The sequence below is a fragment of the Cryptosporidium ubiquitum genome, assembly GCF_001865345.1.
Source record: "Cryptosporidium ubiquitum isolate 39726 chromosome Unknown contig_18, whole genome shotgun sequence".
Taxonomy (NCBI): Eukaryota; Apicomplexa; class Conoidasida; order Eucoccidiorida; family Cryptosporidiidae; genus Cryptosporidium; species Cryptosporidium ubiquitum.
This window is the reverse complement of record NW_021639811.1, coordinates 32382-57932: the sequence shown is the minus strand read 5'-3', so window position 1 is coordinate 57932 and position 25551 is coordinate 32382. Positions and strand designations below refer to the sequence as shown.

Here is a 25551-nt window from a genome sequence, read left to right as displayed (position 1 = left end):
AGCATTAAAAGACTTCCGATGGTTTAATTACGTCATCGATTTTTAGTATCATCTTAACGGCCTGAGTCGCCAATGCAAGCTGATGTTGTTTTGATGCTAGAGATTCGAATACCTTTACTTCTTCCATATTCCCTACAGATAAATTGTCACAATCTATCCCGTAACTAGGGTTTTCCAGTGAAATTTGCTTTTGTTTTGCCTCGCCAACTAATGAAATAGAGCTCAAACCACAATTATCCGCAAGCGCATAAGGTAGTGAAAGTAATGCATCTGCAAACGCTTCCACTGCAAATTGCTCAATAGATGAAACCGATTCTACAGCCTTTTGCACTGCAATACTTGATGCTATCTCAGAAGCACCCCCCCCAGGAACCACTCTACTGTCTCTTATTAAATTTCTCACGACGCACAGTGCATCGTAAATACATCGCTTTGCTTCGTCCACGACCATTTGATTTCCTCCTCTAATTAAAACAGTAACCGCCTTAGATTTACTGCATCCTTCAATGAAAATTAGCTTATCTTTTTCTGTTCCCGATGTTACTTCCTTAACCGACGCGGCATTACCGAGCTTGTCTTCCGATAGATCCTCAAACCTTGGTACTATATGAGCTCCCGTTGCAATAGCAAGTAATTCGATTTCAACTCCACCAACCCATCTAATTGATGGAAGTCCACGCTGAGAAAGCATATAATTTGCCTCATCGTCAAATCCCCATTGGCAAACAACCATGTTGGCACCTGATGAAACTACCTTATCTATCATATCTGAGAAGTACTTCTGTTCAGTTTCAAACAAAACATCGAAGTCTGCGGAATTTTTTATGTCAATTTTGTGTTTGGTTTTTGGTTTGGGTGGCTCAAATGGACAAGTAAGAAGAGCTATCTTTGCATTATCAATCTTCTTGTTCATTTGAGGATGGCTCATTTCCTTATCTAAAACAATACCATGAACTACACAACTTTCTTCTAATCTACCTCCAGGTTTTCCTTGAATATTTATTAGGTCAAAATTCACGTCTCTTCTCTCTAAATCGGCAACTGCTAAAACTGCCTCAATTGCCATTTTCGCAAAATGCTCCTGTTGACTACTGACAACCTTGGACCCTAATGCTGTCATTGCCGAGTTAAATAGAAGATCATTATTAATATCAGAAATTTTCCCATTATTTAGCGATATTTCTTCAAGTTTCTTCAATGCTATTGAACATGCGTGCTCAAAGCCGTTTGCAATCCTAATTGGATGTATCCCTTTTTCAAGTAATTCAACTGAACGTTCTAGCAGAGCACCAGCTAATATCACAACTCCGGTTGTTCCATCACCTATCTCTGCATCTTGCGACTTAGATAATTCTACCAAAAGTTTCCCGCATTCGTTGTTAATATTCATTTTTTCCATTATGGTTGCACCATCGTTAGTAACCACGACCTCTCCGTCAGGGCTAACCACTATCTTATCCATTCCCTTTGGACCCAAACTTGTTCTCAATATATCAGCAACAGACTTGGCAGCTAAAATATTCGACTTATGCGCATCTATACCTTTTAATCGTTGTTTTTGTTCCTGTTCTTTCAAAATAATAAAAGGGTTTCCATATTCATCCATTGCAACATTCATAGTTTAAAACAAATCACGCAATTCCAAAAATAATGTAAGGTTGTAAATACGTTGTTCTTGAATTTTGACCAGGGTAATTCCGAATATATCTGTAGTAATATTTGTCTAAAAGGGGGGGGAGGCAAAAACAAAGCGCCATAAGTTTTTAAATAAGTAAATTAAAATGAAACTAATAGTGGAATCGTTCAAAGTTGCGACGAAACAAAAAAGAGTTATTAAGTATATAATTACACCTATGTATACTTTAGGTGTGTTTTCTATGGTTCGATGATTAAATTTACAAGTATTTACATCTTTTGTATCATATCTCTTCTTGCCAATAACTCTTCAAGTTGAGTTGTTGTAAAGTCATCTCTTGATGATAGCTCCTCAAATCCGATAATTTTATGTATGAGTTTTGAGTTTTTAATCAGTGCAATAGTCGGCAAAATGTTAATATTTAAATGACTAGAAACAAACTGTGATTTTTCCGCATTGATCTTAATAAACTTTGCCTCTAGGTGCTTTTTGGAAATAATCTCTAGGTGTTTGTCAAAGATTTCACACCTCAGAGTGGATGGCCTGGAAAAATGGCAAATTACGTTTTCGCTTTTCTTTATTGTATCAAAGAACTCTTTCTCATCAGCGATGAAGTCATACTTTCCATGACCGAACTCTATAAATTTGTTTTTTTGTTCGATTTCTTTTTTTAACTCTTTAATTCTTTTTTCTCTTAGACGGTTTAGCTCGTTCTCATCATTTTGAATGCTATCGATCGTTTTAATTTCTTCGTCTATAATATTTTCACCTTCCTCTAGAACTTTCTTAATAATATTATTTATACTATTTGAATTCATATTTCCAATGTTCAGCGACATTTAGTGTTATTTTAATTTATACAAAATTTACCATCATTATTAAGGCACTATAGATAGCCGCTCTAGTAAATGTGTGAATCAAAAAATCAAAATTAAGAAATTTATTAGATTTTTAATTCAAATTAAAAAAATAATTTAAAAATTTGTTTTCTGGAAATTTGGAGTATTCATTTATTTTCGGATAAATATACAACTTAAAGCTAAGAATTATTGTTTCGATCATCTAGATGATACTATTTGTTAAGCCCTATTTTAGATAAATCGATATAGTCCAAAAAAATAAGAATCCAGAAAACTCCAAAAAGTCCAAAGAATGCAATGATGAATCCAGCAAGCGTTTCAAGAGGGAAGTGAAAATATAGTGCGGTGAAAAAACTACTATATGAAATTACTGCTAATAATGATAAGCAGTACCCTCTAATACAAGAAACAACAAGTTTATTTTTAATATTATAGCCTGCTGCACACCATTCAATGGAAATAATTAATATGTACATTGCATACAGTACAATATGGTCTGAGAAATCAAAAGAGAATAATTTTTTCTCTGCAACATTAATAATCATATGTAGAAATACAACTCTATGCATTGCGATTAAAATGTAAATTATAAGCCTTGGAAAATGCACCAATAACATGGGTTGAGGAGATAAGATTGAGAAGAACCAGGGTAGTGTGACCATCAAATATCCTAGAAATCCAGAATTCTTTCCCAAAATATAAGAATATAATCTTTTTCCAAACATGTAACAAGGAGATACATACCCACTAGATTCCAAGAATAATTTGAATAACATTGAGCTATTATTCGGTTGGGTAAGATGATCTTGGTTAATACCAATATTATTAGTTTCAATATCAACTGCATTTATTGCAAATACCAGACCTCTTTTAAATTCGATCAGTACTCCATTGCCTAGTGCTATTTCAATAGTCTTTTTTGTAGCATTCATTACTTCTTCAGACCAATTCGTACCGCGTTTGTGAATGCCACCACAAAAAATAATATTACCGTCTTTACTATTTTTGTTCGGTATTGATAAATCTAAGTTACTTTTCAGTACCTTAAAAAATGACATTTGGCCCATAGATCTCTCTATTGACTTCAAATTTTCCATTAGAATATTGCTCGTATTGATATCTAAGTTGAAATGTGACATATATTCGTCTGCATGTATTTTCTTAAGTTTAACTACATGCAAAGAAACACCAATGAATATGAATATGCACATTATTGAAATCATAATTATTTGAACAATCAATAGGTTAAATGTTCCTGTTCTAAAAAAGGAAATAGTATTTTCGTTTATTTTTGGATTATTCATTCTCAGAGTTGCTCCGGTAACGGAGCCTCTCCACGAATCAATATTTTTAAGTTCTTCATTCATAAATGTCTGGAATGATTAATTAATTTCTTACTAATTCTGAGAAAGTTTTGTACAGTGACAAATTTTTGTTCCCACCTTAGTAATATATTTATATGTACTTTTTTTTAGTGATTATTTAATTAATTCTAAGAAGTTACTCCTTTTTATTAACAAAAACAGTACCGCGCGATTTAGTATTTTCATCAACTTTTATTTGCATACCCACAAAGTTTCTGGCCAAAAATAAATATTACATGAAAATGTCATTTATTGCGGGAAGTGGCTTTCAAAAAAAATTTTCTTTTCTAAGAAAAATATTATTATTCAATTATTTGAAAACTTAAACATTCATAAATTTGCTACAAATTTATGATTTCTCTATGCTAATAGCTGCTTTGGGGATTCTTGGATCTTTAACTTTAAGTTTTTTTTTGTGGAGGTACATAGATGAAATCGCATCAGATGAGATAAGTACATTTACCATTGTACCTTGCTATTTGGGTGTTTTGATAAGTATTTCTCCAATAATAATATTACCTTTTGATGTTGCAAGTTCATTATTGGGCCATGTAAACAACAATTATTTTATTTTTGTAAAATTTTTTTGGAAATCAGGATATTTTATATTATTTATTTTATGTTGGGTAATTTTTCCTATTCTTCTGGAGTATGAGTTATCGGGTGATTTCGATCATCAAAAAAAACTAAAGACAAGCCTTGAAAGAAACAAAAATTATTGGATCACTCAAATTACAGTAATTGCAATATCATCTATATTATATCTTACAGTTTTTAATTTACATAATTCAAAGTTTTCAATTTCGTCAATGTGTATTGCCATTGCACATTTTTGGGGGATGGCTCAAATAACATTTTTGTGGGGATATGGACTGGTTGCTATTCCGTCTAAAATAAAGAACTCTCGAAAATTAATAAATAAAAGTGATATGATTAGGAAGTTAAATAAGTTTTATACAATTCTACACAACTTAGAAGATTGGAAGGCAATCAATCATCATGAAATTAAAAAGTTAAATGATAAATTGAATTATCTATATAGCATTTCAAGCGAGGAACACAAAAAAATCATAATTGGGAGGATGATTAAGGCAATTAATGAAAATAGAACCGCACTAATTAGGAGTAACTATTTCGGAGAAACAGATCCCTCCAAAAATAAAGATATTTGGAATTCATCTGAAAAAAACTCCATAAAATTTGAAGATTTGATAGCTTTTAATCGTGAGTTAAAACTATTGATTGCTGAAGAAAAACGTATATATTACCTATGGGAATCAACATTATCAAATTCCTGGAAACTCGAAAATTTAATAGTTCAAAATGAAGAATATCTTCGTACCAAAAATGAGGATAATCCACTAATATTTTCGTCAAAAATTACTTTACCAATGCATGCAATCAATTATAACTTGGGAGATGACAGCGATATCTCTTTAGAAAGTAACAATTTGGTTAGAAATGACAAAATAATCGAAATAATGGATAGAACAATTTTTCAAACAAATAATTTTAAAACAAAAAATATAGAGATAATTAAACGGTTAAGACATTTAGTTAAAAACAAACTAACAATCAAGAATAATCACTTAAATCATTTTTTGTATTCCCTTTCATTAATTACAAGTATTGGAATTATTATTGCAGAAGCAACCATGTATTTTCCAAATTTAAATATTTCACTTTATTCACATATAGTAAGAATTTGTTCGCAAATAAAATACATGAATTATTACATCAAGTTTATACTGGTTTACTTAATTTGCCAATTTTTGCTAATTTATGTTTTCCTTTGCACATACTGGGGATTATTTAATTTCAAAATTCCAAAGAAATACGGGATATATTTTAATAAACATACGGATGGGCCTTGCATCGTTTTTTTCTCACAATTTTTATGCAAGCTCTCCACTGCTCTCTGTTTTCACTATCTCTCGATACTCAAAATTGAGAAAACAGAATTTGGAAAATTTTATGGGAAACAAATTCAGCATCTTCTAGATATTTTTGGGAAAGATTTTAATATATTTTTCTTCCCGATTATTGTTGTTCTAGTTTATGTTATCAATATTTTTGATTTGCAAGGAAAGCTAATCAGAAATAGTGGTATTTACCACATATTCTTTGAATATTACATTTTTGATGATGATGTAATCGGATCAAACGCAGAAACTGAATCAAATGATAACGAAAAAATTTCAAGTGGAAAGAAAATATCCGAAGTTCAAAAGATCAAGAAATTGATGGAATTGAATTACCACTAGAAGATATAATTTAATTGTTTAAATGAATGATCAATTTTATAATTTAAATGAGTGGCAAGGAAAAATTTATTAAAATATAAATCAGACAGCTAAGAGTTACAAATAGTTATTTAAGTTAATTCGGCACTTAACATGAAGTTAAATGTTCAAATATATTGATTCACATCTATAATTAAATCTTTTTTTGAGAAGAATAGTTTCAAAAGCATTAGACATCTTTATATGGTAGAAAAAATTTGTAAACATCAAAATAACTAATCAGCGTTACATTAATCATTTTTTTGAAATGGATTCTAAATACAACTTCTCTATATCAGATACCTTCCTTTCCATGATTTCTCTGGCCGCATTTACCTGCTCGAAATAAATATTATGTAGTGTTTTAATCTCATTTTGTAAAGACTCAATACAATTACTTGCCTCAATCAGTGCAATATTTGTGACTTCATCAATTTCACATTTTTCACTGGATAATTTATATTTAAGTAGACTTTCAATTTTCGTATTGCATTCTAAAGAATCATTTAAAATTCCTAATTCATTTGATTCGCCAGAAGATTCATTTATATTCATTTGAAAAATCTCATTAAATTCTTCCTCTAGCATTGCACAAGTATTATTTATTTCATAATAATTTAAAAATTCATGTATTAATCTTAATATAATCGCAATCCTTTCATTCTCCAGTAGGTTAAGTTTTCGGTTATTTGTTTTTTTTAAAGATTTTATAATATGAACTCGCAGATATCTTTTAATATTGTGAATTAAACATTCATCATCCAAAAATTTATCAATCTTTTCCTGAACATACTCTTGATCTGATTTATCCATTATTCTCCATTACTAGACTAAAAATACCTCTATTATAAATTCAGAAATGAGTTTTTTTGTATCAAAATATTCAATTTCTATTTTTATCTTTAAATAACAGTGATCCAAACAATCGACAAATTTAATTTAAGCTAAATGCGATTTATTTGAATTATTCGTTTTTTTTTGAGCGCCATTATTGTGTGTTGGGTGGCACAAATTTTTATGAGGCAAATTAAGCAACCGGGAAAGATTAGATTTTACTATTTAAAGATTGCATAAAAAAGTGAGAATTTTTGCAAAATAATCCAAGGAAATGAAAGCCATTTATGGTGAAAAATCTACTCTTCGGCAAAGAAAAAGGGACATATTTTTAGGCAATTTAGTGAAGGCTAATGAGACGTTACAAACAAAAGTTAAGAAAATAGATATATATGGAAAAATACACGAAGATTATTGCGTTAAGTCAGCAAGTAAAAGTATTATTTCTTTACTTGTGTATATTATTTTGTTTTTATTGACATTAAATGAGGTTTTTAAGTATTTTAAGGGGGAAATGATAGACAATATAGGAGTGGATAATACTATAAATAATAAATTAGATATTAAGCTAGATATCACCTTCCCAAGCTTAAGATGTGAAGAAATCTCTGTTGACAGTGTGGATAATGTTGGTGAAAATCAAGTAGATGCAAGGGAGGATATGGTCAAAATCCCAATTGATTTGAATGGGCAAGAAGTGCGGAATATAAAATATAATCAACAAAATGATGTAAAGATCGAATGCATGAGTTGTTATGGAGCAGAGACTAGTGAATTTTCATGTTGTAATGATTGTGATTCGCTCAAAACTGCGTATAGATCTAAAGGGTGGTCATATTTAGATATAGTAAATAAGGCACCACAATGTATTGAGAAAGTAGGATGCAGAATCAATGGAAAAATACAAGTAAACAAAGTTTCAGGAAATATTCATGTCGCACTAGGAAGTGCAACAATAAGAAATGGTAAGCATGTTCATGAGTTTAATATGAACGATATTTCCAGAGGGTTTAATACAAGCCATATAATTCATGAATTAACATTTGGCTCTGATAAAATACCTTTTTTATTTTCTCCATTAGAAAATGTTCAAAAATTTGTACACAAAGGTACAAAAATGTTTCATTATTATGTGAAACTGATACCAACACAATATTTCTCAGGCAACGGTGAAGTTAATATTTATGGAAATCAATATGCATTTACTGAAAGAGAAAGAGATGTTCTCGTAAAAAATGGCGAATTGTCTGGGCTTCCCGGAGTTTTTATTGTTTATGAATTTCAACCATTTCTACTGCAAAAAATTTACAAGAGAATTCCGATATCTCACTTAATTACATCTTTTTGCGCTATTGTTGGAGGGATTTATTCAGTTATGTCTTTACTCGACTCAATTGTAGCATGGCTTTTCAAAAATAATATAAATAGGTACTTGAATTATATTTATAGATTAAATTTTTCGAAATAGCGCAAATTCAAAAAAATCATTAATCGAACTTTAATTTTTCATGTGATTGTATATCGCCGCATGCATAAATTATTAAGTGGGGGGATTTTAATGAAAGTTTTTCATGTAACAAGAATAGTTTTATTATTTTTTGAAAATTTACCTAAGAGGTTAATATTATATCTTATTTGGAATTATTAAATATAGAGTGTATTTTTTGGCAAAATGAATTCGATTGCAGAAAACTCAAGTAATGAAATGGTAAATGTTGCTGAGTACTTGTGTATCCGGTTAAAAGAGTTAGGATGCGATCATATTTTTGGAGTACCTGGAGACTATGCACTCTCGTTTTTAAATGTTGTAATGGATAGTGAAATAAAGTACATTGGAACATGCAATGAACTTAACGCAGGTTATGCTGCCGATTCATATGCAAGAGTCAAAGGTATTGGGGCATTGTCTACAACATTCGTAGTTGGTGAGCTAAGTGCAATTAATGCCACCGCAGGATCATTTGCAGAAGATGTTCCAGTAGTTCATATTTGTTCTGCACCAATAACGAAGCACCACAAAAATGGCACCTTATTGCACCACACGTTATTTGATTATTCTAAGACATTAAAAATGTTTGAGCAGGTGACTGCATTAGCAGTGAAAGTTGCAGATAAAGAAACAGCTGCCGAAACTATTGATAATGCTTTACTTAAATGCATTACATTAAGTAAGCCAGTATATATATGCTTATGTGCAGATTTAGTTAATGAATATATTAAAAGACCAGAGAATCCATTAAAGAAACCGAGGTCTAGAAGTAACGTTTCTGAATTAGACCTTTTTATGAAGAAAGCTGTTCAATTGATAAAAAACGCAAAACAGCCTGTTTTCATATTAGGATACGAATTATTAAGAGCTCATTCTACAGAATCAATGAATGAATTATTAAAAATATCTAAAATTCCATTTTCAACAATGATAATGGGGAAAACAGCCATTGACGAGCAACATCCTCAATATATGGGCATATATTTAGGTAAGAAGGGCAATTCACATATAACACAATATTTAGAAGAAAGTGATTGTTTAATAATGCTTGGAGAAAAAATGATGGACTTTAATACGGGTTTCTTTTCTGAAAAATTACCTAAACATTGTATGGTGTACAACCATTTGGGAAAATCTAAAGTTGGAGAAAACGAATTTAAAGATGTTTATGTTGAAGATATCGTTCAGAGAATGATAGATTTGTACAAAACAGGAGAGCTTAAACAATATAATTTCCCAGGTTCGACACCACCTTATCCTCAGGCAATGCACTTATTCACTCATAGGAAAAACAAGGGTTTAGGCCTGGAACCGGCAAGAAATCTCACAATTAACAGAATGTTTGATATAGTAGCATCTTCTTTACCTGACTCAGTAAATGTTCTTACAGAAACAGGTATTTCTCTATTCAGTGGACTGGAGCTGATGCTAACGAAGGACTCTCAATTTTTTGGGCAGAGTTTTTTTGGATCTATAGGATATTCAGTTGGAGCAACTCTTGGACTGTGCATAGCAAGCAAGAAACGAGTGTTTTCTTTCATTGGGGATGGAAGTCTGCAAGTAACAGTTCAAGATTTATCCACAATTTTTAGAAACTGTCTGAACCCTGTAATTATAATTATTAATAATGATGGGTATACCATAGAACGTGTGATTTGTGACGATTCATACAACAATATTGCAAGTTGGAAATATTCTAAATTGCCAAAAGTCTTTGGCTTCCCAAATGTTCCATCATTCATTTGCAAAACTGAAGGTGAATTTGACAAATCTTTGAAATTTGCTATAGAAAATCCAGAGAATGCTTGTATAATCGAAGTCCTTTTCGAAAGATGGGATTGTAACATCATTCTTAAAGAAATGGGGAAGGAAATGGCAAATAATAGCCAAATTATTGAACATAAAAAGAAATGAATCATTTTTCTAGAGCTACATTAAAAAAAAAACTAAAATTACTTAAATTTGCGTTTTGTGAGTACAAAATAATATATATAACCTGAGTTTAAATCCAAATATTTTGCTAAAAATCTGAATTTTAGAACGAGATCTAACGAATAGTCCCAAATTAACTGATAAAATCTATATTTCAAAATAAAGTGTGAAATCATTCAATCAATGATTGATGTTTGTTTCATCTGAACATTTTTTGTTTTTATTTCTGACACTGGCAATTGGGAATTTTTCAAAACAGAGTAATTATCTCTTAGTCTGAAAATCGATATGTATGCAAGGACTGACAAACAAATTAATATTATTATTAAATTAATAACCAAATTTTTTATCCAAACCGAAACAGCCACTTTTTTACCGAAAGCATTGATTTCAAATATTTGTTTTTTGTTAACGTTGATACCAATCATAGGGTCAGAAATATGGTGACTAACATCTTCATCATTAGACAATAATAACGAATTCGTTGCTCTAAATGGTTTTTCTTTACCTTCTCTTAGTTTTAGTATTTCATTCAAAATGATAGATAGTCTGGCCCCTGCAATTAATATTCTACTTCGAAAAATTTCGAGCCATGCAAATTCTAATGTGATATCAACATTAAAATTATCAATGATTGGCTGTTTTGATATTGGATGAAAGTATATTTCATTAACCATTATACTATAGTTTTCTCTGGCCCAGTCATCAATCATTTCGATGCCTTTTTCTTTCCAAAGCAACAGTTCTTTGTCAAATGTGTCTCTTATTGCTAAAATATGTGTCCATCCGCCAAACCAAAATTGAGGTTTTTCAGTTTTTAGTTTTCGCGTTATTCCACTTTCCCAAATCTCAAATAATGACAATCTTTCGTTTGTGCCATTAATACTTATCATTCCATTTATTTCTCTCCCAAGATCATCTTCAATAAATCCAAAATGCATAGGTTGATGAAGATCACCAACCAAATTAATCAGAAATTTCATCGAATCTGAGTCAGTTAACTGTATACCTTCAGGATAATTTATTTTAAATTTTGATTGATCTCCTATCAGTCGGTAGTACAAGTGTTTAATCATTGGGACGAGACAATGCCCAGTCTTTTTACAATTAGTATCTGACCTCAAAATATGTTTTTTTTTTAAATATTCGCCTCCTTCAATTCCATCTTTCAAATAATCGCTTTTATTCTGGCTTTGAAAGTGGAAGGGAAGCGTTGATGGATGTTTTTTCGAAACTCTCTCTCCCCAACCAGAAATATCGACAATATCTTTTCCATTCATTAACCTTTTAAGTTTTTGAGAAAAGTTATTTTGAAGTCCAGATATAGTGGTCATGCCAATTGCACTATGTCCATCTGCATCAAATGCCAATACCTGACCCAAAAATAATAATATTTCAATCGCAAATTTAATTGAAAGAAAGACTGACATTTGTAATTTATACTCATTCAAAAAATGTGTAAAAGTTCCTATTCTCTTTTTTAGATAGAGTTTTGCCTCATTTTAATATCTGGTTTAAATTAAAAAAAAAAGGTTTTGGAGGGGTGAAAGAACATATGGCGCCATTGCCCTAAAGAAGTTATTTGTTAATTCAAGTAAAATTTTTAGATTTCACACTTCTCGATAATTGTAATTGCTTTACCGCCCATTAAATTGTCTCGTTATATTTTAGAGTTATTACAACTTGTCGGTTTAAAAATAATTAAATTGCTTGCAGATATTATTTCATGTGAATGATTAACATAAATTTGCATATTTACCATTATTATTCAATTTCTGAGAGACCTGATAAATTATTTTGAATTTAATATTTCAAGTTTTTTTAACAATTACTGAAATTTACGTGTTCGTAGAGATAAAATTACCAGTAGATACCTTTCGACTAATTCTGAACAGTATTGGTGAATCAATTTAAAAACGATTAAAATGGAATCAAATGAGTCAAATATAAAGGTTTTGAGGAGCAGTCATTCAAAAAATTCAAAAGTTAATGTGAAAAACGCTACAACCAATAAAAATTTCAATCCGAATCATATTAAAAAATATAACAAGCAATTCCAAAGAGACAATGATAAAAGTAATTTTGAAACAAGAAACGGCTCGATTACAGAAAGAATTACAAATTCAAAAGTATTTAACACCAGTTCATCGGAATTCGCTGTATTAATATTATTTTTGATTGGTAATGAAGTTGAATTGAAACTAGTCGATTGTAAGGTATATCGTGGAATTTTTCATTCAATTAGCAAAAGAGAAGGAAGCGACGAGCAGTTTGTTTGTATCCGGTTTTGCAGAAGAATACTAGATTTATTTAGCAATGAGCTTTCCAAACCAATTGAAGACTACTGTATGTTTCCGCTTAGTTCAGTTTATAGACTTTCCACAACAAATATGAATGGAGTACCTACAAGATTTGATTCAGTTTCAGGGGAATCAAAAGAAAGCAAAATATATAAGATTAATCTTTTTAGGACCGATAATGAGATAAGCAGTAATGATATACACTCGCACGAACGTATATTGAAGCCATGGGTATCTGAGGATCATCATTCTGATGTCATTGAGGATGTTTTAGGTAACGAACCATTTGATTGCTGGGATCAATTCGAAGAGAACCGCAATAGATTTGGAATAGAAGGGACTTACGATGAAAATTTGTATACGACTCCACTCGATTACAATGAGATAACTGAAGAAGAAAAAAGAAAAGCAGAAATTCTTGCAACTGAAATAGAAAAAGAACAAAAGGAAGATTCTGCAATTAAATTCGAGAATGAGATAAATGACTCGGTAATTGAAAATGATGAAGAAATGCACTTTAGCTCTGTATACAGAAATATCTCTGATAAAAGCAACTCCAATAAAGATGTTAATAAAATATTAAAAAATGAATCAGTTAACAGTTTAGATCAGTATGAAACGAGTGATAAGCATTCCAAAAATTCCGAGGAAATTTCGAATAAAGATTTCCTAACTAAAAACCGTAAATCTAATTTTTCATTCAACCCTAATGCAAAGGAGTTCTTGCCTAGAGCAATTTCCAATTATCAAAAAGTATGTGAAGATCATTTAAATAACTTTTCTAATACTCGAACAAATGAATCTATAAACTATTCATATGAACATCAAAGTGATGACTACCATTATTCATATAAAAACGAACATTATACGCTTTCTAATGGAAACCAACATAATTACCATGATAATCAATCAAATCACAATTATCGTGATCTTGCCCTAGTTAATTCTGTGCAATCTAAAGGAACACAGTTTAGAGATAGTTTGAGAAACGAAGTTAATGGTGAGAAATTGGTTAACCAAATATCATATGAATACTACTTACTTAACGGCCAATGTGTTGATGAAATCGATGAAAGTAGGAAAGGGGGTCATCAATGCCCAGAAATTTCGTGTGATGCATCTAGCTCACGAGCTATTTACTATTATTCTGCGGAATCTGGAGATATTCATAGTTCTTCATATTATGTCTCTGATTACAACACGGGAAAATGGTCGAATTATTCAATACATAATCAATACTATATTCCAAATAACAATTCAGAAGTTTACAGCCATTACTGCAATTATCAAGGTCAAGGAACATACTATTAGAAAATTATAATCTACTTTATTCTATTCTTTCTAAATACAATTATTCAGTAACTTAGTAATAGAGAGATATTTAGAAATAATTATATTACCCTCCATATAATATTCATCAGTTTTTTCAACTTCAATCTCTTCAAACTGTAAATGTAATTTTAACTCTTCATTTCCCAACGCGTTAAAATCATTTTTTATTAAACTTAATAGTGTGAACGCTTGGATTAGAGCTAAATTAACCATTTTTTTCTTAAATTGTAGCCCCTTTTGATCTGAACAAGTACATTTAAAAGCCATTTTCCCATTTCTAATAATTGTTTTAAGTTGCGATTCGATGTTTAAGACATCATTTGAACTTCTTAAATGTATTAGTAAATTAATATAGGCAAATATACACTTAATTGAGCAAACATTTAACGATTCACCACATGATTCTAATATTTCTGAACCAATTAACACAAATTCGGATACTTTCGAAGTTTCATCTTTGGCAAAATAAGAGTATAAACTAATAAATAAATATAACTCCGCAACCTTGACTTTAGGAAAAACTCTTGCATATTCTGAGTTAGAACTGCATATAATTTGAACGTAATGTAACAATTGATCTGCAAGTTGTGAAAGAAAAATGTTATTGTAGATGTTTTCGTAATAGATTGAGTTTACTTCAGAGTAACTAAGCAGGAAATTAGGAATTAATTTCGTCCAACAAATTATAGAATGAACATCTAAAAAATCATTTTTGATGTTATTTTCCTCTTCATTTAAGTATGAAAAAATATTACATATTGGGAAAAGTGTATTTAAACTTTTTTTTTGATATTTATCAGCATTTAAATACAAATATCTAGTATTAAGTGGTTCTTCACTAGAACAACTTTCAACAAGTTTCATACTTAATAATAATGCTGGATAGTCTGATTGTAAATAATTGATATATTCAGATAAATGATTCAAAACGTTATTTTTTTCTTCATTTGTCAGAAACTTTGCGTTTTCTAATATCTCAGAATTAATTAGATCTAAATTAGAAATAATTAAATAAGGCAAACAATCAAATTGATTAAACTTTGAATTACTTAAACCAAATTTTCCATCTTTAGCATTAACATTTCGCATTAACAAGTAGAGCTTGGAAATTAATATATATATTTTGATCAAAATTCGAGTACCGATATCAACTGTTTTTGAAAGATTCTTTAATAACTTTTCTGCATAAATTGTATATTTTGTCGATTTTCTAAAATCATTTGAATGAATAGACATCGAGATTATGCAATATATCTGAAACAGTTGATTAATCTGTAAATTATTAGTTTTATAATTCATTATTTTAAAACTTTTGTTATTCATGTTCATTAGGGATTGTATAGAAATTGATTTTATTAAGTACTGCTCACCCAATTTTTTCATCTCTGGAGTTTTTAATAAATTTATTCCTTTTAAAAATATGGAGAAACTTGAGAAGCTACCAAATACAAGTTTATTCTGCAATATATTAAATATTTTCGGTGGTTTTTCATTCCCCAAAAGAATCTTCTCAAACTTGGAAATTAGGAAACCATTGAACGAACTATCAAAAGATATATTTTTTGATGTTTTTGCATTAGTTTCACATCTTTGAATAATTAAATTTAATTTTGTTAATAAACTTGACCATTCACAATAGTTAAGCTTTTCTGTACAGATAATTTTCAGTTTATATAGATATAGAAATTTTTTATAACCACAAATATATGGACCCGGAAATAAATCTAACCTCATTAACTTGTTGGTGTTATTAGAATAATTTGGATAATCTGTGCTGTTTCCCAGACTATTATAATTTAATAACATTGTATCTATTATGTAGCAAATTAGCATTTTAAAATCGTGAGGAGAGCTTCTAAACGAACAACCAAAGTTTTCATTAATATGTGTAAAGCTATGATTTCTTATTTTTTTTTCAGGATTTGAATTTTTTTCATAGAATTCAATGCCAGCCATACCCACATATTTGAATAATTCATCTATAATAGTTTTAGTTTCAGGCTCTGAGCATCCACTCGAGATTTTTTCTTTCAACTCAAACCCATTTGAAATCAGCCAAATTATATCACAAATTTCCATCTTGAATTCCATTAAAAATGATAACTATATATTTTATTGGGTGAACATAAACTTTTGTATTATTAATTTGATATTTTTATTATTTACTGGCAAAAAAAAAACATCAATTAAATAATCATTTTTGTCAAGATCCCCACACAATTGCAATTTATTTTTATACCGCATGTAATTATTTTAAGCTAATTATCAAATAATTATTAGATATAGCAAACGAATTAAATCAATTATAATTGGTAATGAATTAAACATAAGAGTTTTATCTTTAATTATTCTTCTTAGAGATCTCTATTTATTATGTTATAATGAATTCTAATGTATATAATATTAAAAAATTTTTAAATCAGTCTTATTTTATTTCACCACAAACTATGGTAAGCAGGCTGTTTGAGAATGAGCAAAATCCCATATCAGATATAAATAAAACTGAAAATGAAAGCTTTCCAACAACTTCATTAGTTCCATACAGCAGAGGGCTTGATTTCGTAAAAGATAAAAAATTGCAAAATGAAATAATTCAAAAATCGAATCCAGACAATTATGCAATTGTATCACAACATTTTAATTTACACTGCCCAATGTGTGGTAGAATTATACCACACAAATTTTATCCTAATGGTTTTAGTCAACCCAATGACGAAGATAATATATTGAAGTTGAAAAACTTGCAAAAACCAAAAAACTATGGCTACAATAATATTAATATTTCCAATGAAGGACAAATAAAGACATCAGATATATCATCTAATAATTTTGATAGCAATGAATTTGAAAATAACTCCGAAGCTAGTGAAAAAATTAATAATTGCTTAAACGAACGATATGTTAACTATAATGTTGAAAATCAAAATTACTTTTTTTTCTTAGAAGAATTGTATCGCCAGATCAATATTAGAAATAATATTAACAGGTTCCAATATTCTGTAATGAATAATATTGTTGAAAATAATTCTGATTCAAAAAGCTTTGATAATGAAAGAGGTGCGCTGGAATTTAATAGATTAAAATCTTCAAAAACAATTGATACGGAAGTCAACTTAATTAACCTAAATTCAGATTTGTTAATGACAGGATATTACAAAAAATTTTTTGTAGAGATTAGAAAACTTGGAAGTGGTAGTTTTGGACAAGTATATCTATGTGCTCATGTACTTGATGGGATTACATTAGCAAAATATGCCATAAAAAAAGTTCCTGTTGGTGACAATAAAAAGTGGCTTTCAGCAGTATTACGCGAAGTAAAAATCCGCGAGCTATTGCATCACCCAAACATTGTTCAATATAGGCATTCTTGGCTAGAAATGTACAGTTCAAACGAGTTTTGTCCCAAAGTACCCTGGCTTTTTCAATTAATGGAATATTGCAATTCTGGATCTCTTGATACCTTAGTTGACTCAGTTTCAATCTTTAATCACAACATAAAAAGTTATGAAGAACATGCAAATCGAACTAAAAATTTATTATCCTTTTCAAATGATAATGAAAAATATATTATTAATGACGAATTAGGTCCAGATTTTAGTCACTTCTCAAATAAATCTTTTACTGAAATCAGTGGTAGTAATCTTTTCTCAGAAAAATATATAGATGAAAATCACATATGGAAAATTTTTTTCGATGTTATTTTTGGTTTACAGCATCTACATCATAGAGGAATATTACACCGAGATCTAAAACCGTCTAACATCTTACTACACATTACCTTTGATGAATTTCTTGAACAACCTATCTGTCAGGCATTACTTTCAGACTTTGGAACTGCACAAGTCCTCAAAAATGTAAATTTGAAGCTACTTTCATCAGAAATAATACATGAGTTGAATTATGTCACACAAGGTACTCAAAATGTTTTGTCTGATTATCAAGAAGAGTATGCAATTTCTTCAAATCAACGCCACGGTTTCACAGGTACAGTGGAGTATACTGCACCAGAACTTCTTGCAAAAGACAAAAATGGAAATTTCACGGGAGAATACAATGTATACAGTGATATTTGGTCATTGGGAATTACAGTTTACAAATTATCTTACAATCAGGTTCCATTTAGAGTCGATACAACAAATGGCCTTGACCCAGAAGACCCAGAAGAGTGTATTAAAGCTATTTTTAAAGGTATGAAAAATCTAGAGTTTCCAAGTATCCCAAGCAGGACAAATGAACTAAAGTTCCTAATTAGGTCAATGTTGGACCCGAATCCAATAAATAGACCAAATACTGACGATATTCTAAGGCATCCTGTAATTCAAGACAAATTGAGATCATCGGAAATAATAAACGCAAGCATAGAACTTGCAAATATAATAAAATACGAGAACTGTAAATAAAATACTTGTAATTTGTAAATTAACAAAAATTTCACCTATTAATAGTGTTTAGGATGCAGTTCATAAGATAATGTTACTATCGCACCTAAAAACAAAACTTAAAGTATTATTTTCTTCTGTTGCTAGGAGTAGATTTTGAGGAAGGCGATTTAACGGCCTTCTTATTAGTACTAGAGTTACATCTTATCCCAAAACATCTAAATATGAGCTTTAAGACGATAAAAATAGATTCCAACACAACATATAATGCAAATACTGCACATAATATGTAGAAGATTCGATCGTGAAGGTTCTTGGGAATAGTACCTGCAACATTGGGTTCATATGATTCAATTCTGGCAACATATTTGTCCAACTTTTCATTGATAAACTCAGAATAAATATTCACATACTCAATGTAGGGGCCTAATAAATTGACATATTTGTTCATATAACTTTTTATGTGCTGGGAAATCAATGGGTATACTTCGTAGTACTTTTCAATTGTAGGATCTAAATAGGCATAAATTTTACTGTAAAAGGATTTAATTTGTGAATCCAATTCTTTAGGAACATTACTATATGACGCAGCAATAAGACCTTTAAAAAACACCGAAAAGTTTTTTAGCTGGTTGAACACCACTCTCCATGATATTGTTTGATGAGATTCCTTAGTAATATTATTTCTTTCACATTGAAGAATCATTTCAGAAAGATGAGAAATTTCCATCTTTAATGAATCCAAGTCAGAAGAGCATTCACTATTTTTTTTAAGGAGAGACTTGACTTCGCTTTCGCACTCCCTTAATCTAGCGTCGCATGATAGGTTAACTGCGCAAAGTTCTCCAAACAAAATAAATGCCATACAACAGAAAAAAAAAAGCGAATTTGTACTAAACATGCTCAAAACCCTCAATAAATAACTGCAATAAATGATAAATTTCAGTTTCTCAAGTGAAAAATATATGATATAACGTTCCTGCCTATAGCATCCACTTAAACCTTATTTCGAAACTAAAGATCGCATTAATAAACTCTAATGAGACGTCAAAATATCCTAAATGTGCGCCAAGTTAGTAGCGCTTTGAAATTATTTACCCACAAATTATTTTTAAGTTATCAACAAAAAAGAATTAATGGCATTGAAATAGATAGGTTTTAATGAATTCCTAATTATGGCGAGATTTATTCAGAATCTCAACTCACTCACTTTCAATGACAAAATTGTCATATGAATCATCTTCATCAAGTGTGGGGTCCCCCCAAGTGCCAATATTGATGGGAATTTTCTCTACATAATAGCCGTTATAATTCAATTTTAGCACTAGCTTACTAATCATATTAATTTTTTGATTCTTACAGTTGGATATTTTGCTGAAAAAGTTTCGCATAAGCAGTTCAAATTTCGAACTAAATTTTTCTACAATATTTTCATATGTAGGATCAGCTAATAAGCCTTCGATATGCATGTTGTTAATGCGGGTTCTACCTCTTGTCCTCCCAAAATTGTCCTTTTTATAAGGTTTAGTACTACTTATCGAGATCTGGCCACTTTCCTCATATTTTTTCCCAGTTTTTTCAGAGTGAAAAGCGTCTGTTATTGTTTGGTTTGAGAAGCCATAAATATTCAACAAGTTGGAGTGGGCAGCAAATAGATGGCAAAGTGACAGAATTTTATATAATAAATGTAATTGTTCGCTTTCTAGGCAGAAACATTGTGCTAATATTTCATTGAGCAATTGGTCTTGACGTGAATTTAATTCTTCCAAAGTCGAGATATTTTTAAAATCTTTTATCATTGAATTCCACAAAGGATTAATTACATCTTGATAAATGTATTCTAAAATTCCAGTTGTCAAAAAAAGCATTTTTTGCCTTAAAAAATAAGGCCTGAGTATCAACTCATTTACTGAAAGATGCTCCGTTTTAGTCAATTTATTGTCCCAAATGTTTGAAGTTTGATGAGCTATCCAAATATTATTAAGTAAGTGATTTATGTACTTCAAATGGAAAATTAATTTGAATATTAGCTCGTATTTATTTAATAATTTTCTCGGCCAAATCGAATCAAATGCCTTTACTTCACAAAATTTAATAGTTAAGAACTTGAATGCATCAAAGCTTGAAATACTTGATTTATTCTTTTCTATGGATTTTAGTTCTTCACATAAAATATACGAGCTTATTTCCCATTTCACAGGTGTAAATAACTCTTCGTTTACACATTCAGTAATTAACTTCTTCTCAATTATACAAGAGAACCTATTAGAATTATTTGAATTGTGTAATTCTTTATAACATTTTAACATAAGTTCATCCCATTTACGTGTGATATCGTTGCACGAATAATAGTTTATCTTATTTCCTCTAGACCCCAATCTGTGAATGTATTCAATAAACTCCTGAATAAGGGAATCATTTGCGCAAAAAAATATTTCATAGAATGCATTAATAATAGATCTTACATCGATAATTGAGTTGCAAACCCTGAAAAGTAAAGTCTGCGACTCAAGAAATATGTCATTAATATAAATTCCAATTTCTTCGCCTCTTATTGAATCAGACCTATTGCTTAGAGATTTCAACATTAACCCCAAGACATTTTCTAATTTTTTACGATTCGAAACTCCATTTTCGTGTCCCTTGTCAAATAATTGATTTTCAGTGTAGAAATGATTTATATGAGAAACAAAATAACTGACTAATCCAATATAATTAACTTGCTCAATTAAGTCTTTTAAAAATGAAGGGAGTATAGGAAAGAGTTTGTTTCCTTGTTCTCTGCAAGAAGTTAGGGAATACAGATTGTTTTTCATGAACCTTTTTTTGGTTAGATTATTTAATTGGCAATTAATAAACTCTGAAAAATGATCTGTGACTGCCCCAAACTTCAACCAAGGTGCCAAAAAGTGTTTATACCAAGAAAAGAAAATTTGGTTGAAAACAAAATTTGCAATCTTTTGAGATGATTCCTCACCTTTAAATTCATTATTTGCAATTTTATATACCTGATCAATGATTTCAGATCCTCTTTTATATAATACTCGAGTTGAGATTAAATCCAGGGCTTTTAAAGTAATCAAAGCTTGTTGAGAATGTGACCAAATATTTTGAATTGTGAGTTGCCCTTTTCTTAAGTATGATTCAAACTTTGCAATTTTGATCGTAAAATGTTTCAAAAGTTCGCGGAATGAATCGCATAACGTGCCTGAAACAATCCCAAATTGAGAATTCCCACTCTCATGTACCTTCAAAAACTTTCTTATTCTTCTATGCAAAGAAGAAAGTTCTAAAGTTCTGTATGAAAGTGGATAGAGAGAAGGATTTTTTTTAAAATTATTTGTAGATAATATGTTGTTTGATTCAAACGATCCGCTTAAGTTATTTTCTGTGTTTTTTTCTTCTGAAATTGTATTGTAAATTAGATCATCGCAAAAATATTGCAAATTACTGGGATCATCGATTATTTGGTGGGAAAATAACGGTATTCCTTCTCTTCCAGAAAAATAATCGTGGTCAAAATGTTTATCATTATTAGGTGTTGAATTAAACTCAAAAATATATAAGTCTTCAGAAGTAAAATCTAGATGTTTACATTCGTGAAAAAATTCAACAACTTCTTCAGTAACCTTGATATAATTAGCATTATTACACATTAAACAATTTAGAATATCTTCAAGTATTAATTGCTCCTGTACTTTTATTGAAAAGCTACTTAGCTTATTCGGAATTATATTCTGCTTTGTGGTATTGTTTATACCAGTCTCTGCATGATCGAATACAAAACCGACAATACTGGGAAGTAAATTTAAAGATTTTGCTGAAAATTTGTTTTTTGCATTTAATGATTCATCTTTAAAGAGATTCGTGCTAGGCATATCCCAATCAATTGGACGATCCGAAACTAAGTTAAAAGTATCTATTCGAATTGGCTCTATTTTGCTTTTTGAACAACCAGCTCTGTAAGCTAATTTTTCAATTATCCTGCTATCCAAAAATTTCAGGGAATTATTATCTTTACTTTTCAATATTTTTTTCATCAAGAACCAATTTGGATATACCGTTCCTTCGAATTTCAATGGAATGATTGTCCAACAACCATTTCTTCCAGATAAACAAGTACTGTCTATAGATAATTGATTAAACTGCATCTTTAAGTTAGATTTAATAGTTTGTGTACAAACAATTTGCTCACTATCAAATCTAATTCTGAATAAGTCATTATATTTCACTGATTGTATATTTGGGATAGGCGAATTTTCAATCTCACCTAATAGCGATTCCTCTTTTGTAATCGGTATTTTTTCTAATGACCATTCATATTTCTTTAAAAAAGAATCATCACTCAATTGACCTTTGATTCTTAAGTATTTAGCAACTTCTTCAAATTTTGAAACCAAAAATTTTCCAGAATTTTGGTCAAATCCAATGATAAATACTTCGTTATTAATTAGTGAAGAAATATAGACTTTGTCACCATACTGAACATGTTTCTTTTCACCACAGTAATTAATCAACAATTGATTTAAATTAAATAAATAAAATTCTGAATTAGAACACAAATTTGGATAAAATTTGAACTTCTCTCCAAAAATACTTCTATTATTTGTAGATTCAAAATTTTCTGAATTGCCCAGATTCGAAAGTCCTAATTTATAGTTTTTCTCCCCACATTTATTTTCTTGAAAAATTGTTATATATTCACAATTTTGATTACAAACACGAATATTAATCTGAAACAATTTAATTCACTGATTTTAAAATTTGAAATAAAAAAAAAATGAGCTTACCTTTTCGCCGAAAAATACATAATTATTTTCTTCTTGTTTTACTACCTTTGAAACAGCAAGCAAAGATACATGCATAACTGAAATAAGGTTTTTTGAGCAATATATGGTTGTAACTGTATTATTTGTCAATCAATTAACTCAGATGAATTACAATAATTGTTAATTACATTACATTACTTTTTTTAATAAGAAGATTTACAATAAAAACAAAATAGGTCCCCTCAAAGAAAAATTCCAATATTAACCCCTCTATAGAAATGAAAAAAAAATAATAAATCTTAAGAATTAAAGACCTTAGTCATTTGCAATGATCTACATAGCCAAAATTGAAAATATAATGAAAATTTTATCTAAATCAATTGTGATAGTTATAGTCGAACCAAGGGTGGTTCAACGCTTGAGATGCTGAGAGTCTTTCGTCAGGGTCAATGCACAAGAGTTTGTTTAGTAAATCAACAAATAAAGGATCTTTATCAGCATCAAACAATTCAGATATTCTGCTTTTGTATTTAGAAACTCCATGAAATGTTGTGAAAAGTCTAATCTTGTTTAAGTGTTTATCAAATAAGTGCCCGTCATGAGTAATAAAGTGGTCAATAGTAGAAGAATTGTTTATCATATGTATTGGCAATTTTCCTATTGTGGCGACAATGTTTGCTAATAATTCTTGAGTTGAATTGTTATAATCGAAAAGTGGTCTTCTAAGTACCAATTCAGCCATTACACATCCGATACTCCAGATATCGATCTTTTCATTATAGGGAAGCCCCAAGCAAACTTCAGGAGATCGATAATATCTACTTTGAATATAGGAGTTTCTTGAATTCGATGCTTGGTAAATGCTTAGGCAGCTTCCCCAATCAATTAATTTAATATTTATCCGGCCGCTTTTTTCAGTTTGCACATTGTTTAAATATCCAAAAATATCATGTGCACTAATATGGTCAATAACGATATTTTCCGGTTTAATATCGCAATGAATTAGTTTAAGTGACTCATGAAGATATTTTATACAACTTAATAATTGTTTAATAATATTTTGAATGTTTCCAAAAGTTAAATGTGCCTTCTTTGAATCATTCTTTATGACAGACAATAAATTTTTCCCCTGTAATTCTGAAATAATAAATACATTGTTATTGCTCACTGCAACGTCAACAAAATAAGGCACGAACTTGGAAATCGCAGACTTACTTAAAACTTTTAAATAATTAGCTTCAATTATAGAATTTTTTAAATATTGATTGTCTGAAAAGCTTCCTATAAGCCTTTTTAAACAGACAAGCTTGAATGATATTAAGTCGAGCCCTACATAAATTTGACCAAAATTCCCTCTATGAAGAATTTTAATAAGTAAGAATCTATTTAAAATATTGAGGCTATTAACGTTTTGTCGTAACAAATGAATGAATTGACTTTTATTTGACTTATTTAAAAATATAACATTTTTGTCCAGAATATTAATTTCATTTTTAAGATTTGAATTCATAGTTCTTAGAAATACTGAAATGATATCTTCCAAAGTTTTCAATTCTGTTTCCATATTTTCAAAAAATCCGCTAACAGAAAAACTAATCCTAAGGGTAAAGTTAATAATTTGATGCTTTTTGTCGGGATTATCAAGCTTTTGTAGTTGATTTTCTACAATTTGAGAGAAAGACAATCTTTCACTTTCACATTTGTTAATTATTTGTGAGGCCTGACACTCCAAAGGACATTCGGCTAATTCATCGTCATAAATATTGATATCTTCATTAAAAAGAAAATGATCTTTGATATCGGATCTATGTTTTGAAATATTTCCTTCATCTTTTCTTGTGAATAAATGCAGAGATCTTAAGTAGTCAATTACTTTTTCTGATGAAATCATTCCTGTATTATGAATTGATATAATAAAATCTAATGGTAAGTTGAATGGAATTATTTCACAATCATTGTATTCATTTACTAAATTTTCAATTTTTTCTTTAATGCCATTTTTATCTTGAAAATGGCTTTTGCTTGAAAAAAACACTCGATCATATAAATCGGTTATCCAATTGTTTAGATCTCTAAAGTTTTCAAATTCAACATAATTCTTGAAAATTGGGATTTCTTCGACATTAACTGAAACATCATCTTCCCTATTAATATTAATATTGTTGGTAAAGTTGCAGTTTGCAGCGATTGCCATCGATGCCTTAATTATCTGTTCTTGAAAATAGTCACTTTCTGCAAAAATATCAGTGTCAGTGTCATTTAAAAAATTTTTTTGAATATATCTCGATAAAATCGAAGCAAGGTCATCATTTTTAATTTCATTTATTCTTAAAATGTTTTTAATAGTGCTAGTAAGTTCATTATTCATTTTACT

General features: G+C 29.8%; 14 protein-coding genes across 14 annotated transcripts; 5 read left to right on the top strand and 9 right to left on the bottom strand.

The window, feature by feature from the left end:
- Positions 1-4: 4 nt before the first annotated feature.
- On the bottom strand, positions 5-1618 carry cubi_02990 (T-complex chaperonin; the record flags this gene model as incomplete). The annotated part of the gene is made up of 1 exon (XM_029020002.1): positions 5-1618. The coding sequence occupies one exon, from the start codon at positions 1616-1618 to the stop codon at positions 5-7; it is 1614 nt and encodes a 537-aa protein (XP_028876003.1).
- Positions 1619-1905: 287 nt separating this feature from the next.
- cubi_02989 (thioredoxin fold protein) lies at positions 1906-2475 on the bottom strand (the record flags this gene model as incomplete). The annotated part of the gene is made up of 1 exon (XM_029020001.1): positions 1906-2475. The coding sequence occupies one exon, from the start codon at positions 2473-2475 to the stop codon at positions 1906-1908; it is 570 nt and encodes a 189-aa protein (XP_028876002.1).
- Positions 2476-2708: 233 nt separating this feature from the next.
- On the bottom strand, positions 2709-3863 carry cubi_02988 (uncharacterized protein; the record flags this gene model as incomplete). The annotated part of the gene is made up of 1 exon (XM_029020000.1): positions 2709-3863. The coding sequence occupies one exon, from the start codon at positions 3861-3863 to the stop codon at positions 2709-2711; it is 1155 nt and encodes a 384-aa protein (XP_028876001.1).
- Positions 3864-4222: 359 nt separating this feature from the next.
- Positions 4223-6124, top strand: cubi_02987 (uncharacterized protein; the record flags this gene model as incomplete). The annotated part of the gene is made up of 1 exon (XM_029019999.1): positions 4223-6124. The coding sequence occupies one exon, from the start codon at positions 4223-4225 to the stop codon at positions 6122-6124; it is 1902 nt and encodes a 633-aa protein (XP_028876000.1).
- Positions 6125-6397: 273 nt separating this feature from the next.
- cubi_02986 (uncharacterized protein) lies at positions 6398-6955 on the bottom strand (the record flags this gene model as incomplete). The annotated part of the gene is made up of 1 exon (XM_029019998.1): positions 6398-6955. The coding sequence occupies one exon, from the start codon at positions 6953-6955 to the stop codon at positions 6398-6400; it is 558 nt and encodes a 185-aa protein (XP_028875999.1).
- A 535-nt stretch (positions 6956-7490) lies between these two features.
- cubi_02985 (ER vesicle protein) lies at positions 7491-8444 on the top strand (the record flags this gene model as incomplete). The annotated part of the gene is made up of 1 exon (XM_029019997.1): positions 7491-8444. The coding sequence occupies one exon, from the start codon at positions 7491-7493 to the stop codon at positions 8442-8444; it is 954 nt and encodes a 317-aa protein (XP_028875998.1).
- Positions 8445-8648: 204 nt separating this feature from the next.
- cubi_02984 (thiamine pyrophosphate N-terminal TPP binding domain-containing protein) lies at positions 8649-10379 on the top strand (the record flags this gene model as incomplete). The annotated part of the gene is made up of 1 exon (XM_029019996.1): positions 8649-10379. One exon carries the CDS (start codon positions 8649-8651, stop codon positions 10377-10379), a length of 1731 nt encoding a protein of 576 aa, XP_028875997.1.
- Positions 10380-10573: 194 nt separating this feature from the next.
- On the bottom strand, positions 10574-11827 carry cubi_02983 (S1 P1 nuclease; the record flags this gene model as incomplete). Its single annotated transcript, XM_029019995.1, has 1 exon — positions 10574-11827. One exon carries the CDS (start codon positions 11825-11827, stop codon positions 10574-10576), a length of 1254 nt encoding a protein of 417 aa, XP_028875996.1.
- A 495-nt stretch (positions 11828-12322) lies between these two features.
- Positions 12323-14008, top strand: cubi_02982 (uncharacterized protein; the record flags this gene model as incomplete). The annotated part of the gene is made up of 1 exon (XM_029019994.1): positions 12323-14008. The coding sequence occupies one exon, from the start codon at positions 12323-12325 to the stop codon at positions 14006-14008; it is 1686 nt and encodes a 561-aa protein (XP_028875995.1).
- Positions 14009-14038: 30 nt separating this feature from the next.
- On the bottom strand, positions 14039-16108 carry cubi_02981 (uncharacterized protein; the record flags this gene model as incomplete). Its single annotated transcript, XM_029019993.1, has 1 exon — positions 14039-16108. The coding sequence occupies one exon, from the start codon at positions 16106-16108 to the stop codon at positions 14039-14041; it is 2070 nt and encodes a 689-aa protein (XP_028875994.1).
- Positions 16109-16476: 368 nt separating this feature from the next.
- cubi_02980 (uncharacterized protein) lies at positions 16477-18429 on the top strand (the record flags this gene model as incomplete). Its single annotated transcript, XM_029019992.1, has 1 exon — positions 16477-18429. One exon carries the CDS (start codon positions 16477-16479, stop codon positions 18427-18429), a length of 1953 nt encoding a protein of 650 aa, XP_028875993.1.
- Positions 18430-18535: 106 nt separating this feature from the next.
- cubi_02979 (uncharacterized protein) lies at positions 18536-19273 on the bottom strand (the record flags this gene model as incomplete). Its single annotated transcript, XM_029019991.1, has 1 exon — positions 18536-19273. The coding sequence occupies one exon, from the start codon at positions 19271-19273 to the stop codon at positions 18536-18538; it is 738 nt and encodes a 245-aa protein (XP_028875992.1).
- Positions 19274-19610: 337 nt separating this feature from the next.
- cubi_02978 (gamma-tubulin complex associated protein) lies at positions 19611-23273 on the bottom strand (the record flags this gene model as incomplete). Its single annotated transcript, XM_029019990.1, has 2 exons — positions 19611-23141; positions 23199-23273. The coding sequence occupies 2 exons, from the start codon at positions 23271-23273 to the stop codon at positions 19611-19613; spliced, it is 3606 nt and encodes a 1201-aa protein (XP_028875991.1).
- Positions 23274-23553: 280 nt separating this feature from the next.
- cubi_02977 (protein kinase) lies at positions 23554-25545 on the bottom strand (the record flags this gene model as incomplete). Its single annotated transcript, XM_029019989.1, has 1 exon — positions 23554-25545. The coding sequence occupies one exon, from the start codon at positions 25543-25545 to the stop codon at positions 23554-23556; it is 1992 nt and encodes a 663-aa protein (XP_028875990.1).
- Positions 25546-25551: the final 6 nt, after the last annotated feature.